The following is a 16,605-nucleotide window of genomic DNA, read 5'->3' on the forward strand; positions in this document are numbered from 1 at the left end:
AGCCCAGACAGTTTTGAATCATTTGGGTCAACTTTGGTCTCTAGAGAAGTAACTTCTCTCGAATGACCGCTTGAAAATGCCAACTTTTTAGCAGTCATTGAGTCTTTGATTTTAATGTTTCCTTTCCCCCAAGGCATGGGCCCCTTGCTGTCCCTCTCATCACTGCATTCATTTTACTTTATGTAGCAGTCGTGTAATTATTTTATTATTTATCTGATATTCCTCATTGGACTATAAACTCTTTGAAAGAAGTTATCTTTCCTGTCTCGTTCACCGTTTAATGCTCAGTGAGAACCGAGATTCGAAACTAAGCAGTCATGCTCCAAAATTCGCTCTTTCGGCACTACATTATGCTGCTAATTTGATGAAGAAAGCAGAGCAGAGACTTCTGCGAATACCGGGAAGCAGGAGGATAATAAAATATATACCCAGGGAAGTGATCAGGTGGAAAACATCCGGACCCGGGCGCAGGGTGCCCACTAGGACTTTTCTCTCCGGAAGCGCTTGCAGCGCTCCCGCGCGAGTGCGCAGGCGCGGGAGCCGGGGTCGCCCTGAGCGCTGCGCGGAGCTGGCCGTCAGGGGGAAGGTTCCGCCTCCGGGGCTGAAAGGCGCGTGCGCCTCCGGGGCTGCGGTCGGGACGCGCCTTCTGGCTTCTTCCCTGCCCCGCCTGCGCGCGCTGGGTGGGCGTGGGAGGAGGCGGGGAACAGGGGAGGGGAGCGAGGAAGCGGGTGTCGCGGGAGGGAAGGAGCGAACCGGGGAGCCTCGTTCTGAGAGGAGTGAAGGCGGCAAAATGGCGGACCGCTTCTCCCGCTTCAACGAGGACCGAGACTTTCAGGTAAACACGGGCCTCGCCGAGGATCCGAGGAAGGCGCTGGCCGAGCCAAAGCCTCCTCCTCCTCCTCTGTTCCGGCTCTCTTTCCGTCCAGGTTCTGCTCCGGCTTACGAACCGGCTCGCTCTTCTCCGCCTCCGATTCCTCCAGGGGCCTCCCGGCTTGAGGCGAGGCCGCCTCTCTTCTCACCCCGTATTCTCTTACGTCTTAAACTCAGGCCGCCAGGTTTGCGGCTTCGGCTGCTTCGGGTTTCGGAACCCCGGCCTGGCCGCCGGTGGGGCTGTGCTCCCCTGGGTCCGCCCGGCCTGTGGAGGCGCAGGGCTGGCTCCCCGGGGAAAAGAGGGTTGGGTCGGGAAGGTTGGGGCGAGTGTTGCTGGACCCGGGCCTCCGAGCCCCTGAGTTTGCTTGCAAGACTCTTTCTGGGCGGAGGGGGCGGCCCTCCCTCTTACCTCCCTGTAATAAATTCCTTTCATTGTCTATTTTTCCAATTCTTCACCCGGAAAAGAATGCTTTAGTTATTAGACGCCGCCTTGGTTAGTCAAACATGGGAATTTCTCGGGGCCTGAAGGTTTTGTTGTTGTTATTAGGCCGTTAATTGGGCTTGAAAAAGAGTAAGTTGCGGGACTGTCTTCGATGTGAGCTTCGCCCCCAATTTTTATCTCGAGAGAAGATTCTTAAGCAGCAGAATGATAATGGACTTTCCAAGCGTGTGATAACGAGTGGCAAAAGCTTGATTTTTTTCTCTTCAGTTGCAAATGAAAAACGCCTTTGTAACTGCAAGCATTATTGAGGGAAAAATCAAGGCAAATCAGAATGCCTCGTCTTTCGGCTGTTCAAAATACCTTCCTGTTGAGCATTGTTTCCGCAGAAATCTCGGCAGTTAAAAGGGATTGAGTGGAGATTGGCTATTTCTAGGATAAAATACACCCTCAGAGCCTCAAAGAAAGCGCCGCATTACTACCGCATATCCTGGCAACGGCAATTTGGGTCAGGGGATGGACCTCAGAACTCCGGTTGCCATCCTGCTGCAGAGCTTCCTCAAAGTAATACGGGAGCGCTCCAGGCAGGTTTCCGAGGGCGGTTGGAAGGTTTGAATTCTCCGAGACGCCTGGGATGGTAAATAAACAGGCTAAACCGACGCTGAGCCGGCAAGTGCACAGGACACTTAGGAGAAGTTTGGCAGCAGGAAGGGATCCTGGGGGCCGTTGGAAAGCCTTGCGATCGGGCGCCTGCCGGGCAGCGAGCCGCAGCACAATACCGGCCCTCGAGGTGTTCAGGCTGTGATGCAGGTCCGGGGGAGTTCGAAGCAGTCGATTCGTATTAGCAGTTTGCCCCCTGAAAACAGTTGTCCTCTAGCGAGCACCGTAAAACATGAGTAGGCTGCAAGATGTATGGGGTTTATTAGTAATTTTTAAAGAGGCATGTTGAAAACAGGATAACTGAAACCCTCAACCGCTTTCAGAGGAGAGAATTTCAAGGTGACCTAGTAAAATTGAAAATAGATAACACGAGCAATTAAGTTTTAAGGGAAAAGGGTTGTCAACCACAGAATCTCAGCAGGCTTAAACGAACAAAAACAGGACTTGGCAGGGTCTTGAAAGAAGATTTTGAAAACTGGGTAGCGGAGTGTGAATGCTGTCACCTGAAAAAATTGAGAAAGCCTCTACCTCTACAAGTGAGACGACTTTCTTTTCTGATGCTATTGTTGGGCTCACGTAAAACCTGTTTTCAGTTGTTTGGTAGTCCTTTGAAGATACTATATACTTAAGTTTATTTTCTCCTTTTATGTTAGAATAACCAATTACTGCTGAATTGAGTCAGCCAGGGAAATGTGTGTGTTTTTTTGTTTGTTTTTTTTAAAAGATAATTCTTGTGTTATGGATGAGTAAGTAGGGAACTGGGAATGAAACCTTTAGACAATTATGAGATGTTAAAACCTTTGTAAATTATTGTGCTAACATTTCTAAAGAAGCATTCATAAAAAAATAAAGTAGTGTTTTTCTGGATGTTTTACTAAAGGGAAAAGTGTAGGTTGATTTTCATTAATGATGTCCTTCGATTTAAGTTATTGGAGAGAAAATGTAATAGGACGCTATTACATATAATATATCAAACATTTTTCAAGGTCAGGTTATGCAAAATGAAATGTGGCCTCCTTTTAAGATTTTAAGTGATAAACAAGGTGAAGTCACTCAGTACACTTGAAAACAAATCCAGAGGAGGTTTCCAAAACACAGTACGTAGATCCTGTTGCTTTAAACAGATCTTAGAGTATTGGAAATTTTTCCATGCATGTTCTCTGATAAGTTCTAGATGGCTATCATTTTCTTCATCAATTTACCATCAAGTGTAAATTTTGGAGACGATATCAAGTTGTCACTTGACCATAGTATGGAGTCAAAAGTGGGTTCACTCTTAGACTTTGTGAATACCTTAGAAAGTTTCAAAGGTGTTTTGTACAGTGTAGTAAGGAGCATAACTGTGGTGTGCCACTTGCACTTATGAATATAAAGAATAATCATTATCAGGGATATATTTTTCAGCTTTTTAAAAAGTTAATCAGATGACATTGGTTAATAAACTTATATAGGTTTTAAAAGTTTTTGGTAACTTTATTATAATAATAAACAGATACTATTCTGCAGGCTTTATGTATATTATCTCAATCTCCACAGTAACTCTATGAGATAGGTACTATTACTCACGTTTTCTCATGAGGGAGCTGAGGCACAGAAAGTTTAATAACTTGACGGAGTGAATACACAAAGCTGGAAAATGGCGGACCATGGATTCAGTCAGACTTTGGCTTTTAAACTCTTGAACCTGTGCTCAGGACCATGATCTCTACTGGCAATTATATATTTTATATAACTGAGTGAGTCATCAACCATGGACCTATAAATTTATAGGTCACAAAGAATAAATAAGCTTTTAGAGTGGTGGTACAATTAGTTTTTACTCTGTTCTGTTTTGTTGAGATCCCTTTCTTGTTGGTCTCTCAGGGGCTTCTGGGGAGGCTTTGACAGTGATAAGTTACACTGTTACAGAGGATATATTGTTAACTGTTGTTATAGTTCAGACATTCTTTTGTGTAGCCTTTTAAAGTGGTATTTTTATCTTTGGAAATCTCTGTGATCTAAGCTGATGTATTTATTTTTTTATATATTTTGAGAGTTTTAACTACTCTAAGAATCTGTCCTCAGTTTCTGAATGAGACATAACTTCTGCTTACATTTACCAGATTAAGGTATATTTATTCACAGATTGAAATGTTAACACAAAGTAATGGAAAATACATACTAAAATTTAAGTTACAGATGTATTCAGCACTTTGGATAATAGATTCACTAAAGAAAGTTTTATTTGTACAGTGATGTACAACTATAAGGTATTAAATACACAGCTTAGCATTTAGTGATTGCGCAGCTATTAATGGTGATGCAGCTGAAATACTGCTGAGGAAATGTTCTTCAGTTTGTGTACCTGCAGCAGACTGGTGATACAAAGGAGCCTCTCATTCCATCTTGTTCTGGATGCATTCTGCATTAGATTCCTAATGAAAAGGAGCTATGATAATAGTGATAAAGTAATGAGAGAAACAAATTATTATCAATAAAGGTCATAATGAAAATATAAAAATTACCCAAGAACTTCCTGTAATCTATATAAGTATACATAATGGTAAATAGCAATAAGCAAGTCATGTATTACTTTTATATAAGATGTTTGTAGGATTCCTCCTTGTGTTTCCTGTATGGTACCAGGACATGACCTTCAGATAAATCTTATTTGAGACCCTTAAATGAGGTGGTTTACAGTTTAAAAATACTTAGGTCACAGAAGCATATTATTATATTTTCTGTGTGGTGCTATGTAATAGAGTTGGCATTCTAATGCAGACGTGCTATAGATGACACACGGGCAAGTGTTCTACTCTCTTCTGGGTCTTCAATCGTCTAGCAGAGAGAGATGCCGCTAACAGTGAAAATCAGTGTCAGCTTTGCTTGGGATAGTGAAACTTAGGCAAAATCATTGCTCTTCTCTTTCACATACATACTAGGGAAGGTGGAAAGTATTGGATCCAAGGGTGTACACATTTCAAAATACTGAAGATGAATCGTGAAGATGATTAATAAATTCAAAATTATTGGTTACTATGATCTCGGGGAATCAAGAGTAACCAAATAAGGTCAGCATAAGGGAAGGCTCCCTGGTGGTTATTTGAAGTGTAAGGTTATATGTTTAAGGTAAAAGGTACTTAAAAATATGGGATATATCAAGGAATAACATCAGAAAGACCTTAACAAATTGCCTTGGAGGGAGAATGGGAATGACAGTAACTGTGTTCATAGGGCTTTATGTGATGGTATGCTTATTTGTTTTCAAAGTAGGCTTGGGAGATTCGGAAGAAACAGATCCAAACAAACATACTTACTATTAGGCTGATTACTACAGGGCTGTTCTAGTGCCATCAACATTGTAGGAAAATAGATGTCCTGTTATATTCTTTCCTTGTAATCTATGCACGTACTGCAGAGAGATTCTTTTATCACATTTTCTTAGGTCTTTAGGATAAGCTACATAACCAGAACTAAAATTTGTGACTTACATTTAAAAAACAACACATACCTAATTATCTATCCTGATTGTGCACCTTCATAGCCGAGATACATTTTCATGTAATTTCTTTTTGGATACATGATAAAATACATAAATAAAAGAACAGTTTTCTTGATGTAGTCAAAATTACCATTTTCTGAAAAGGAAAGCAGAAGTGCATGAGATCTTGAATTATGGATTTAAAATCCATGTAGAGGTTTCATCTTTGTTCTTGTGATTTAATAAGTTTTTAATATTTTATTAATGAAAATGGATTCCAGCTTGAGGTAGACATCCAATTCTTGAATTCTGTTAAAATTCTTTCCCTGAAACAACTTGGTACTTTTGCTTGTTTGTATGTCTGGCATTAATTCTCTTTTCATATTAGCATTGCCTTTTAGTATTAAGTGAAAGCTGACTCATGGTAATTACCAAAGGAATTACAAATGACCACCACAAATACTGAAAGAAGTCATTGATTTGATATTGCAGTGAATACCAGAAGATGTTGTAATGATTTTCCAGTTTTAAAAGTGAATTGTCCATTTAACTGGGGAAGACTAATCAAATGTGCTTAATGCATATTTTATTAGTCAATGCAAAAATTTAAAAATGCTCAAGCTGAAAGACAAAATACTGTATTGTCATGCTTATACTAAATGATTTCTTTGGGATTTAACAAATACATTTAGTATTTTGTACCTAATTTGGGATCGTATTGAAAAATAGCTAAAGGTGCTTTGACATTTTATATAGGTTAGTCACACATAATATTTTAGTAAGTGCTGTTGATAGTAAGAAATTAAAATTAGGTCCAAACATGAGTTTCCTGTTATTTGCCTTAATTCTTATTTTTACTGACAATGTTGAGGTCAGATAAATCTTGCATTGTGTGTCACTCAAGCAACCAGGAATTATCTTTGCAATACATTTGGTCTCATCTCATGAGGTATCAATTATTTATTGTCATCCTTGCTTCTCTCTGGCAATTACGTTGATTTCAAAGAGGAATTTCAGTTTATCTCTGTGTTTTATAGAAGCAAAATATAAAAGAGCTCTACAGATTTAAAGTTGAAATAGAGCCCTGGCCAGTGTGGCTCAGTTGATTGGAGCGTCATCCTGTAGACCAAAAGGCAGTGGGTTCAGTCCCTGCTCAGGGCACACACACACGGGTGTGTGAACTGGAGCCAGCCAATCTCAATCTGTCTGTCTCTCTCCCTCCCTTCCTTCCCTCTTCCGCATTCTATCCCTCCTTCCCTCTCCCTCTCTCTGTACCTTCTCTCTGTTGGAGCAATGAAAAAGATGTCCTCAAGTGAGGATAAAAAAATAAAAATAAAGTTGAAATAGAAAAAAGTCATTGATCATGTTTTGTGGCTGACATTTTAAATGACTTAGGAAAGTCAGTACTTGGATTTCAAGTACTATCTGTGCACTGTTGGTGAGGGAAAAGAAGCTTAATTTTTCACTCTTTTGGTAGACAGTACTGATCAAAAACCGAGAAATGAATTTCATACCCTAGGTCTTGACACCAGAAGAAGCTAAGGTTGATGCTTGTGGGTTATATGCTGTAATGTCAGTAATTTTCCTTGTGGCTATGAGTAATATGAAGAATCTTAAACGATAAAGCAAAAGTGATTGAAAATTTAACTGGTTTAATACTACTTTAGGGTATCATCTGCACAAGAGATACCAAGGGATATATCTACCTTGAGACTATTTTCTAGAATATAAACTAATTTTTAAAAGGTTAATTAAAACTGTTTTAATAGCTGTACTAAGAAGTATGTGTGAATATGTTTGTGGGAGAAGTTGGTTAAGAAGTGTTTTTCAAGGAGTTTTTGTTCTAGATGGAGAGGTAACAAAAAATAACACTAATATTTAGTTTATCACTCATAAGGCCAGCATGATTATCAGATGACTAGTGTAGTCAGTAAATGCAAAACTAAGGAAAGGAGACAACCCTTAAAGTGGGGTGATTAGGCACGCCTTTTTGAAGAAATTAGCAATTAAGCTGATTTCGAAAGATGATGGGAGTGCATCCTTGCAAATAAAAAGAATGGGAGGCATTCAGTTGGAGAAAATAGGCAGGGCAAAAATATATAAGTGGAACAAGCAGAATTGGCTTTTTTAGGACAATGAATAAACTGTAGGTCATAGGGGAAAAGTGAAAGCTAGGGCTACAAAAGTTTTATTTTAATGCTTTAAGCAGGAATGAACTAGCTATTTAAGGTGTTTAAACAGGGATAGGCTTTAAAGCAGTTTTCCTTCAGGGAAGATTAATTCAGATACAGTTGTGTTAGATGTGTTATACATACAAATAAAGCTGTGATAACCAGTCTCCATTAACCAGAGTGGGGACAAGGGAGTAGAAGATATAGACAAGGGAGTGATTATGTGATTTTAAGCTTGGCAGGAAGATAAGTGAGGACATTTGGGGTTGAGAGGTAGCGAGTGGAGTGAAAAGTTGGTTCAGTGGATTGTAGGTTCCATTGGGTTTTGAGAATTGGAAGTATTCGAGGAAACAAACTAGAAAGATAGAAGGTTGTGGTTGGAGAACACAATGTTTGAGATAGAGATTATGAAAAGCTTAAGAATGTTGGTAATGATCATGAGAATGAAATGGCTACGGTATACTGGGCCACAGGATGGTTAAAGAAAAGGAAGTTATGGAACTGAGGCACCAGGATACTGTAAAATCATTTAACCTGAATATTAGAATGGCAATATTGTATAGTTGTGTGCTGTTATGGTTTAATATGAGTCCTTATATATGTTCTTATCTAATTCTTCCACTAATTCAGTGAGGTAAATAGAAGAGGTAGTAACTCTTATTTTATAGATGAGGAAACTGAATCCCAGTAAATTATTTTGCCTATTATAGAGCTGGGTTTTGAACTTTAGTCTTCTAATTTCTTTTGTAGTGTTCTTTCTGCCCTGGTATATATACATTGACTTCTTTTCTAGGAGATGAGTGCTGGTATTACCTATAGCATGTAAAGCATTGTTTCTCTTTAATATCTGGCAGTATTTTTAACCAGTTAACTGGTAGGACATAGTCGGTAATGCTTATCATTAAATATTACATATTTTTTCCCCAGAAACATCTCAGTTTAATCAACTGTTTATGGCTACTTACTAGCTTTTTTACTGTATCTAGGTCTACCAGACAATTCAATTCCATTTCCCAACCATTTGTTGAGTGCCCATTTGTTAGCATTGCATCATAAAAAGATAAGAAAAGAGGATAAAATCAGTCTATTTTGTTACTTTGTAAAAAAAAGTAGCCAGGAGAGGAGAATGGTACTTCCTGGAGACTCTCAAATTAGGGGACTATAAATTTATCCTTGATTAATATCAACATCAAAAGTTGATTGCTGTGATATCTAGTGATGATATTGTCAGCTACTTTTTGTTCAGTATGTATTACATGCCAAGACCCATTCCAAGGCTTTTTGGAGATGTTTAATTGAAGTAACCATCCAAACCAACTGGTGGTCTCTCTCATTTTATACATAAGAAAATAGGGTTAGAGGATGAGGCCACACAGTTAGTGAACTCAGATTTGAACTTTGATCTCTCCTAAAATGTGACTTTTCTTGTGGTTCCTGATGGTCTCAAGATACAAACTCACTAACTTGGCTTATAAGAGACTCTTAAGCATCTAATGCCCTTTTAACAAGTCTGTCTCTTTTCCCCTTGTCCTGTCATCCTGCAGTTTCTCTTATCTGGATCAGTTAGTATCTAATTATTCTTGTTTTCACATAGATTCTTACCTGTCTGGAATTCCTACTACTCATTCTAGAAGACTCAATTGGAAGTTATTGCTGACATCTTCCCTAAGCAGAGTTAGTTGCTTCATTTTCTGTGCTCCCATGGCACTTCGGCCATATCTCAGTAATAGCACTTTACTAGCCAACAATACAGAATGCTTACTCTATTAGGAATTATGTCATGCACTATTATCTCATGTAATCCCACAGTAAGGTAGGTTCCATTATACCCATTTTACAAATAAAAAACTTAATCCTGTTCACATAGCTAGTTGAAAAGATAGTTTTCAAGTAGTTTGGACCGGTCTCAGCCTTTAACCACTGTGCTCTTTTACCTCTCCTACCATGTATACTTTCATATAATTTATCTCATCTAACTGGACTTAAAACTCCTTGAATGAGAGTGAGCCTGCCTGCCTTCCTTCTTTCCTTCTTTCCTTCCTGCCTGCCTTCCTTCTTTACTCCCTCCCTTCCTCCCTTCCTTCCTTCCTTCCTTCCTTCCTTCCTTCCTCAGCACTGAGTCAGGGTGTGGCATCCAGAAATTGCTGAGATATTTGAATTAATGGTTAAGTAAAGGCAAGTATGTAGGCTTAGGAGAGGCTGAGAAGAATGTCCAGACTGGAGGATCAGCTTCCTGCTGTGCTGTGGGTTATCTAGGTTGAGCTATTTCTGTGATATCCTATAAAGCCAATTGAGGAATATTCAAGTATGGAGGTTGTGTTATAGATAGTTATAATCTCATTATGTTATGTATTGTGCATAATTACAGCAGTCATCTTTTAGTTGTGAATGTCCTTTTGTGTGATACAGGTATACATATATACACTTGTTTTTATGTGGACTTATACAGAAGTTTTGCTAAACATCTGCATAGAGATCTATCATACCAGCCAGTGGTATAAGAAATAATATACATTACAGTGGGTCCCAGAGGAATCCTTAACTATTGTCTCCCTGTCATTTTGAATGCCTCAAGAATTGTTTGCTGTATTTGCATATATTTCTGAAAAGTTTATTTTTCCTGTGGGGTTTTTAAAAATTACTAATTTTTCAGTGTGATGCTTTTTTTTTGAAAACCAGTCCTTCTAGTCAAATTATCTAGAAAAATTGATGTGTCAAACAGGTGTACGTGTATTTTTAGACAGGTGTGCACTATACTCATGGCCATGATCCAATGTGTTTTCAAGTTCTTACTTGCTGAGATTGCTAGCCAATTATTTTTCCTACCAATTCACATATAATAATTAAATGTAATAACTGAACTTATTCTGCTGGGTTATTGACTGGCCTCAACAGTGCTTTAAAAAAGTAATTTGCCCTGGCTGGTATGGCTCTGTGGGTTGAGCACCAGCCTGCAAATTGAAAGGTCATCAGTTCAATACCCAGTCAGGGCACATACCTGGGTTGCAGGCCAGGTTCCTGGTTGGAGGCATGGGAGAGGCAACCAACTGGTATTTCTTTCCCTCTCTCCCTCCTTTCTCCTCTCTCTAAAAAATAAATAAAATCTTTAAAATAGTAATTCATTATTTTGTACCTCTTTAAACCTCACAACCTATGCAATAATACTGTACTGTAGTGTAATCATCTAGATTTTACAGCTGGGGAAATGGCTAGGCCTAGAGAGAAGTTTGGTTATTTGCCCAAGGTTATACAGCTGACAGATGATAATGATGATTTCTGGCGTCTGGCTTCAGAGGTCTTTGGTTTTTATAATAATATACTGGAAGTTGTTGTAACTAAGACTGTATGATTGTGAAAACAATAGTGAAGAATTGGGGTTTTTGAGGAATTGACACAACGGTGTTCTTGTCCACTTTTTAAATTGAAATAAATTTTAACTATTCAAATAAAATGACACCAATAATCTCCCAAACTGTCCATTTCTTCTTGGACAGGTTTTTCCTCCAGAGACATTTTTATTAATTGTTTAGAATAATGGTACAATTAGTTTATTTGGAATGAGTAAGGGAGAGGGGGACAGAGATGAAGTCTGTCATTGATTTGGTGATAGGGAAGGACTGGTTTTGTTCATAGATGGAAGCTATCCAGTATAGATCTGCTATACATACCTGCAGTTTTTGGAGGGAGGGGTCCATGGCAGGTGATATCAGCATCGTATGTTTTGAATTTAGAAAGTCCAAATTATAAGCAAGTATGTTACTTGAGTTGTGATGTAGGACTTGATTAATAGATCCACTTAGTAACATTAGACCATCTGTCATCCCTAAAGAAATAATGGTAAATACAGTACAAAAGATAAATATTGGTTGGAGAGATTTGGGGTAGAGAGAGACAGGAACATCTACAACATGCGGTTTAATAGAGCCAGGTGCGAAAAGATAGGGCTAAATTTTAGGAATGCTTTAACATGGAATCTGAATTTTTACTAAGCTGACCATATGTTCCAGTTTATAGTTTTTGTCCTGGCATAGTTACTATTAACACTCCCTTTTACTCTCAAAGTGCCCTGGTTTGTATGATTTATTTATATGATCATCCTAGCTCTAACGGGAGTTGAAAGATGTAAATGAGGTTTTGAAAGAAGGGTAAAGCAGAAAAAAATACTTTTCAAATCCCTTTTGAGGCCTTTAGATAATCAGATGCAGTACCAACTATTTTTGGAAGGAATGATCTCCTTAGGTCTAAGTTCATCAGAATGACTTGAAAAAATTTGGGAGGAGGAGAGAGAGGCAAGAAATAAAATATTTATTACTTACTACCACCACTGCTTCTATACTTTGTGCCCTAGGAGCTTGAAATCACATTTTATATTTATTCCTTCCTTCCTTCCTCTTTTTATTTCTTTTTTTCTTCTTCTACTACAGCATTCAAAAGGGACACATGGATTCAGAGTGAGAAGTAACCCACTTAACCTTCCCAAAAACAACCTCTATTTATAATTCCATGTTTATTCTCTCAGAGATACATAATCAAGCATTCTTTACCTTTCCAAAGGGTAGCATGCAAACACATTTTTTAGCACTTTGATTTTTCTCTTAATGAGTGGAGATTATCCCATAACTAAAAAGTTTTTTTGTTTTTATTTTAAATTAATTTTAGATTTATAGTATAGTTTCAAAAATAGTATAGAGAGTTTTGGTATACCACTCACCTAACTTCCCCTACTACACTATCTATACAATTATCAAAACTAGGAAATAAAGTTTAGTACAATAATATTAACTAAGCCATAGATCTTATTGGAATATTACCGCTTTTTCTTCTAATGCCCTTTTTCTGTTCCAGGATCCCATCTAGGATTCCACATTGGTTGCATTTAGTTATTCTTTGTCTCTAATATGTAATAGTTTCTCTGTCTGTCCGTGTCTTTTGTGATAACCAATGATGTTTGATTCTTTTGGTTATGGAGACGGAGTTTCATGTATCTTCTTTGACCACCTTAATGGCCAACAAATACAGTCCTTAACTTCTCATTCTTTGAGGAACTCTCTGATCTTTAAGGCAGTTTCCTTTAAATTTCCATTGTCTTTGATCTTCTCTGTGAATTTCCCCCTTTGTTTTCTGTATACCCCGCCCCCCAATCCTAATAAACAGTTTTAAAAAACAAATCTTAGGTCAGTCTACATGCTGCACAGAGTGAATGATAGATCAGAGAGTGAACCCTGTGATTTGTAAAGCCAGCCTGTGCCTTTCCACCCACACCTCTCGCCCCCCACCTAGCTAAGGCCCAGCTCACTTCCACTGTGAAGCCTTGCCTGCCACTTCTAGTCTGTGCTCCCCCCAGGTCTTCACTTACACCTCTGTGATAGCACTTATATTGTAATTATTTGTTTACTTGTTTCTTCCTCCATGAGGCATGTTCCTTAAGTCTAGGCAGTCTTTCTTCACCTAAATGTCCTGTGCCAGCAAAGTTCCTAGTAGATGGCAGAAAATTAGTATTATGTGTTAGGTTAGATTAACATGTCCTTCTATGTAAATAAAAAAAAAGAAGAGGCTGGTTCACACAAGATTTTTTTTTTTTGAAGTTAACCACTGTAAAGACTACTTATACACCCTTGCTCTTGCCCCTTAATTTTTTAGTCTTTTTAAAGATGACTTGCACTTTTCACAAATTATGCCTTTTAAGGGTGTTTTTGCACCCTGACTGGTGTGCCTCAGTGGATTGAGTGCCGGCCTGCAAACCAAAGGGTCGCCGTTTCGATTCCCAGTCTAGAGCACATGCCTGGGTTGTGGGCCAGGTCCCTGGTGGGGGACGTGCGAGAGGCAACCACATATTGATGTTTCCCTGTCTTTCTCCCTCTTTTTCCATCTGTCTAAATAAAATCTTTTTTTAAAAAGCTTTAAAAAATAGAAGGAAAACTATGTATTTTTTAATCAATACCGTTTAAAATAAATTTCTGATGAAAGGAAAAATTATTCCTATAAGCAATAACATGGATGAATTTCACATGTATTATGCTAAATGAAAGAAGCTGTACTCAAAAAGTTATTGTATGGTTCCATTTATGGCATTCTGGAAAAGGTAAAACTAGAGAAAACTGATCAATGTTTGCCAGGGACTATACGAGGTCTGTCCAGAAGGTGTCCAGCCATGTAATGTGAAAAATAGAGACATTTATTGACGAAGATACAAGAAACTGTACATAGGACAGTGATACCTCAGTCCCCGTCAAAGTAGGCACCTGGGGGGGACCTCACACAGTTTTCCAAGGCACCATTAGCTGTCCCATATTTTCCTGAATCTTACCAAAGGTCTGAAATCTCTTCCCTTTCAAAGGGGATTTTAGATTTGGGAAAAGCCAGAAGTCACAGGACACCAAATCTGAGCTGTAGGGGGTGCTGAGTCACCCGGGTGATTTAATCTTTTGCCAAAAAACTCGGCCCAAGATGTGATGCATGAGCGGGTGCGTTGTCACGAAGCTGCCAATCACCAGTTGCCCAGAGCTGCGGCCTTCTGAATCATCCAAATAGTTTCTGCAGAGGAATGTTCAGGCTTAAAGCAAAATTTGATGCAGATCTGTTGCTCTACTCACCCAATCATTTTGAATGCTATTGGCCACACAGTACACATGTTCACTCAACGGTGTCTACTGCCTCCACTGACTAGTATGGTTAAGTCGTCATTGGTCACGCATGTGCATTCCAGTCCACTCTCCTTGGCTGCCCGGTTACATTGATGTCATGCAAACTGTTCTTATATTAACAATGGCTGTACTTTTTCCAGACAGATCTCATATATTGACTGTGGTGGTGGCTACCCTATGATATATTTTGTTAAAACTGGAAGAACTGTATACCAGCATGGGTGAATTTCACTTTATCTTAATATTTTATTTATTTTTTAAATGAAAAAGGGAGGGGGAAAGTCCTAATTAGGTTGGTTGTGTTACTAGACTCCTAATAAATCTCCCTTTAAAATATTTTTTAAGTATTAAAAAAGTTTAAGTCCTTTCTGTAAATACAATATGGTGGTTATGTGAATCTATGTATGTGTTAAAATTTATGGATCTGCATATCAAAATAAAATTAAAAACATGCATAAACAGCTCTAGAATACATAAGAAACTGGTGCTAGAGGTTAAATCATCTTAGCTGGTGATAAATTTTGGGACAATTCTTTTTTGATTTCAAGCATGGTTGTCCTAAATTAAATACTTTAAATGCTTAGTTACTTTTAAAATAGTACCCAGTTGTTGGTAGGATGAGATTCTTTTATCATTAAATCATATAGACCCCTGTCAGGGCACATGCCTCCGTTGAGGGCCACGTCTTGTGAGAGGCAACCAGTCGATGTTTCTCTCGCACATTGATTCTCTTCCTCTCTTTCTCCCTTCCTTCCCCTCTCTCTAAAAATAAAAAATAAAATCTTTTAAAAAATCATATAGAGCTGTGGAGTGAAAAAAAGAATTATGAGATTTGGCTGAACATTGGTGTTCTATAATTGTGAGGTTTCAGTTAATGTAATATTGAATGTTTATCATGTAGGAATTTAGAAGTATTTCATAGTTAACACCTTTTAAGTAACTTAATTTTTTAAATGTTGCAATAGAAGTTAAAATGACAAGAGGCAGATGTTATTTTTTAAAAGATCACTTAACAGAATATTGAAGATTAAGACAGATTTTCAGGATTGATAACTATTTTTTTTAGTATTTGTTGATGATTGCTTTTCCTCAGTATTGGAAGACCTGCTCTTAACTGCTGTTTTACTTAGGAGTTGCTTTTTTTGTCTTTGAAAAATCCATTCCTGTCTTGTAATTCCTTTCTTCTTTTGGAAGGATTTACTGCACAATTTTATTTTTATTTTTAGTATTTTTATAGTGGTAAAATACACATAACATTTATCATTTTAACTATTTTAAAGTGAACAGTTCAGTGGCAGTAACTACACTGACAGTGTTTCAGGACCATTATCATTAGCATTATCTAGTTCTAGAACTTTTTCTTCACTACCACACAATTTTAGCACCTAATTATTCTCTAATGTTCAGCCACTATATTAAACCTTGGGGGTTGTAAGAGGTATACAAGACTCAGTTCTTGTCCTAAAGGATTAGGATTTCATAGTCTGATGAGAGAAGCAAGTAAACATGTTTTATGATACAGTGTGGCAAATTATGTTAGAGCTCTCTATGGTTAAAATTTATTTATTCAACTAAAAATTTACCTTGGAAAAATAGGTATCTTTTTGTTAGGTTAACATTGAAACTGTCATACCACTACACACACTGAGTTAGTTTAGGCTAGACTGAAGTCTAGCCTTGATTCATGTCAATTCAGGACTCAAATCCTCACGCCCTTTACTTTGTAGCAAGTAGGTAACCAGAAAATTGATTTTCTGATTTAAAGCCAGATTACTAATTCTTCCTTTTAGTGGAGCAGGGAGATCAGGGGGAAAAAAAAAACCACAGTTAGAACTTCTGGTTGTCTGCACCTATTTTCAATTGAAGTGTTTTTGATTTAGTCTATTTGCAATGATAGCTTGCCTGACTGTGGTCAAATATAGCACTGTACAGGCATGTTTATCTCTCTTGGTAAATTATTTGAGTAATAGCTGCATTGGGAGTACTGTGTCAAGAGATTGTGTATTTGAATTCCTTGAATCTTGGGAGTTAAGTCTTGATGATTTAAAATGGAATGTTTTAGCCGTTTCAGTTAAAAGCAATGTTACCAACATTGAACAGTATTAGGAATTTTATTTGCATTCTTCTATTACTATGACATATTATTCTTTAGTACAAGATTGTTTATGAAAAGTAAAACATAATATGGCCCTTTGGTTTTAAGATTCTGTAGTCTTCCTAATATAGTTACTCTAAGAAAGCTGATATCCCTAATGGTTGGTAGTGTTTTAGTTAGTAATTTCAATGCTTGTCTTAAGAAGAGGTCGCATTAATCGCATTACTAGACTCCTAATAAATTGTTTAGATCTTTTAGAAGTCTGA

The 16,605-nt window shown here is 37.9% G+C and overlaps 1 protein-coding gene across 1 annotated transcript in view; it reads left to right on the forward strand.

The window, feature by feature from the left end:
• Window positions 1-724: 724 nt before the first annotated feature.
• The window catches only part of GPATCH8 (G-patch domain containing 8), a 75,554-nt gene continuing 59,673 nt past the window's right edge, over window positions 725-16,605 (forward strand). The window contains exon 1 of the mRNA XM_054593002.1: window positions 725-835. Coding sequence (XP_054448977.1) covers window positions 791-835 — 45 coding nt within the window. The 5' untranslated portion in view covers window positions 725-790. The remainder of the gene's footprint in view (window positions 836-16,605) is intronic.

The sequence above is a fragment of the Pteronotus mesoamericanus genome, unplaced genomic scaffold (assembly GCF_021234165.1).
Source record: "Pteronotus mesoamericanus isolate MK-2021 breed Mesoamerican mustached bat unplaced genomic scaffold, CSHL_Meso_final scaffold_408, whole genome shotgun sequence".
Classification (NCBI taxonomy): domain Eukaryota; kingdom Metazoa; phylum Chordata; class Mammalia; order Chiroptera; family Mormoopidae; genus Pteronotus; species Pteronotus mesoamericanus.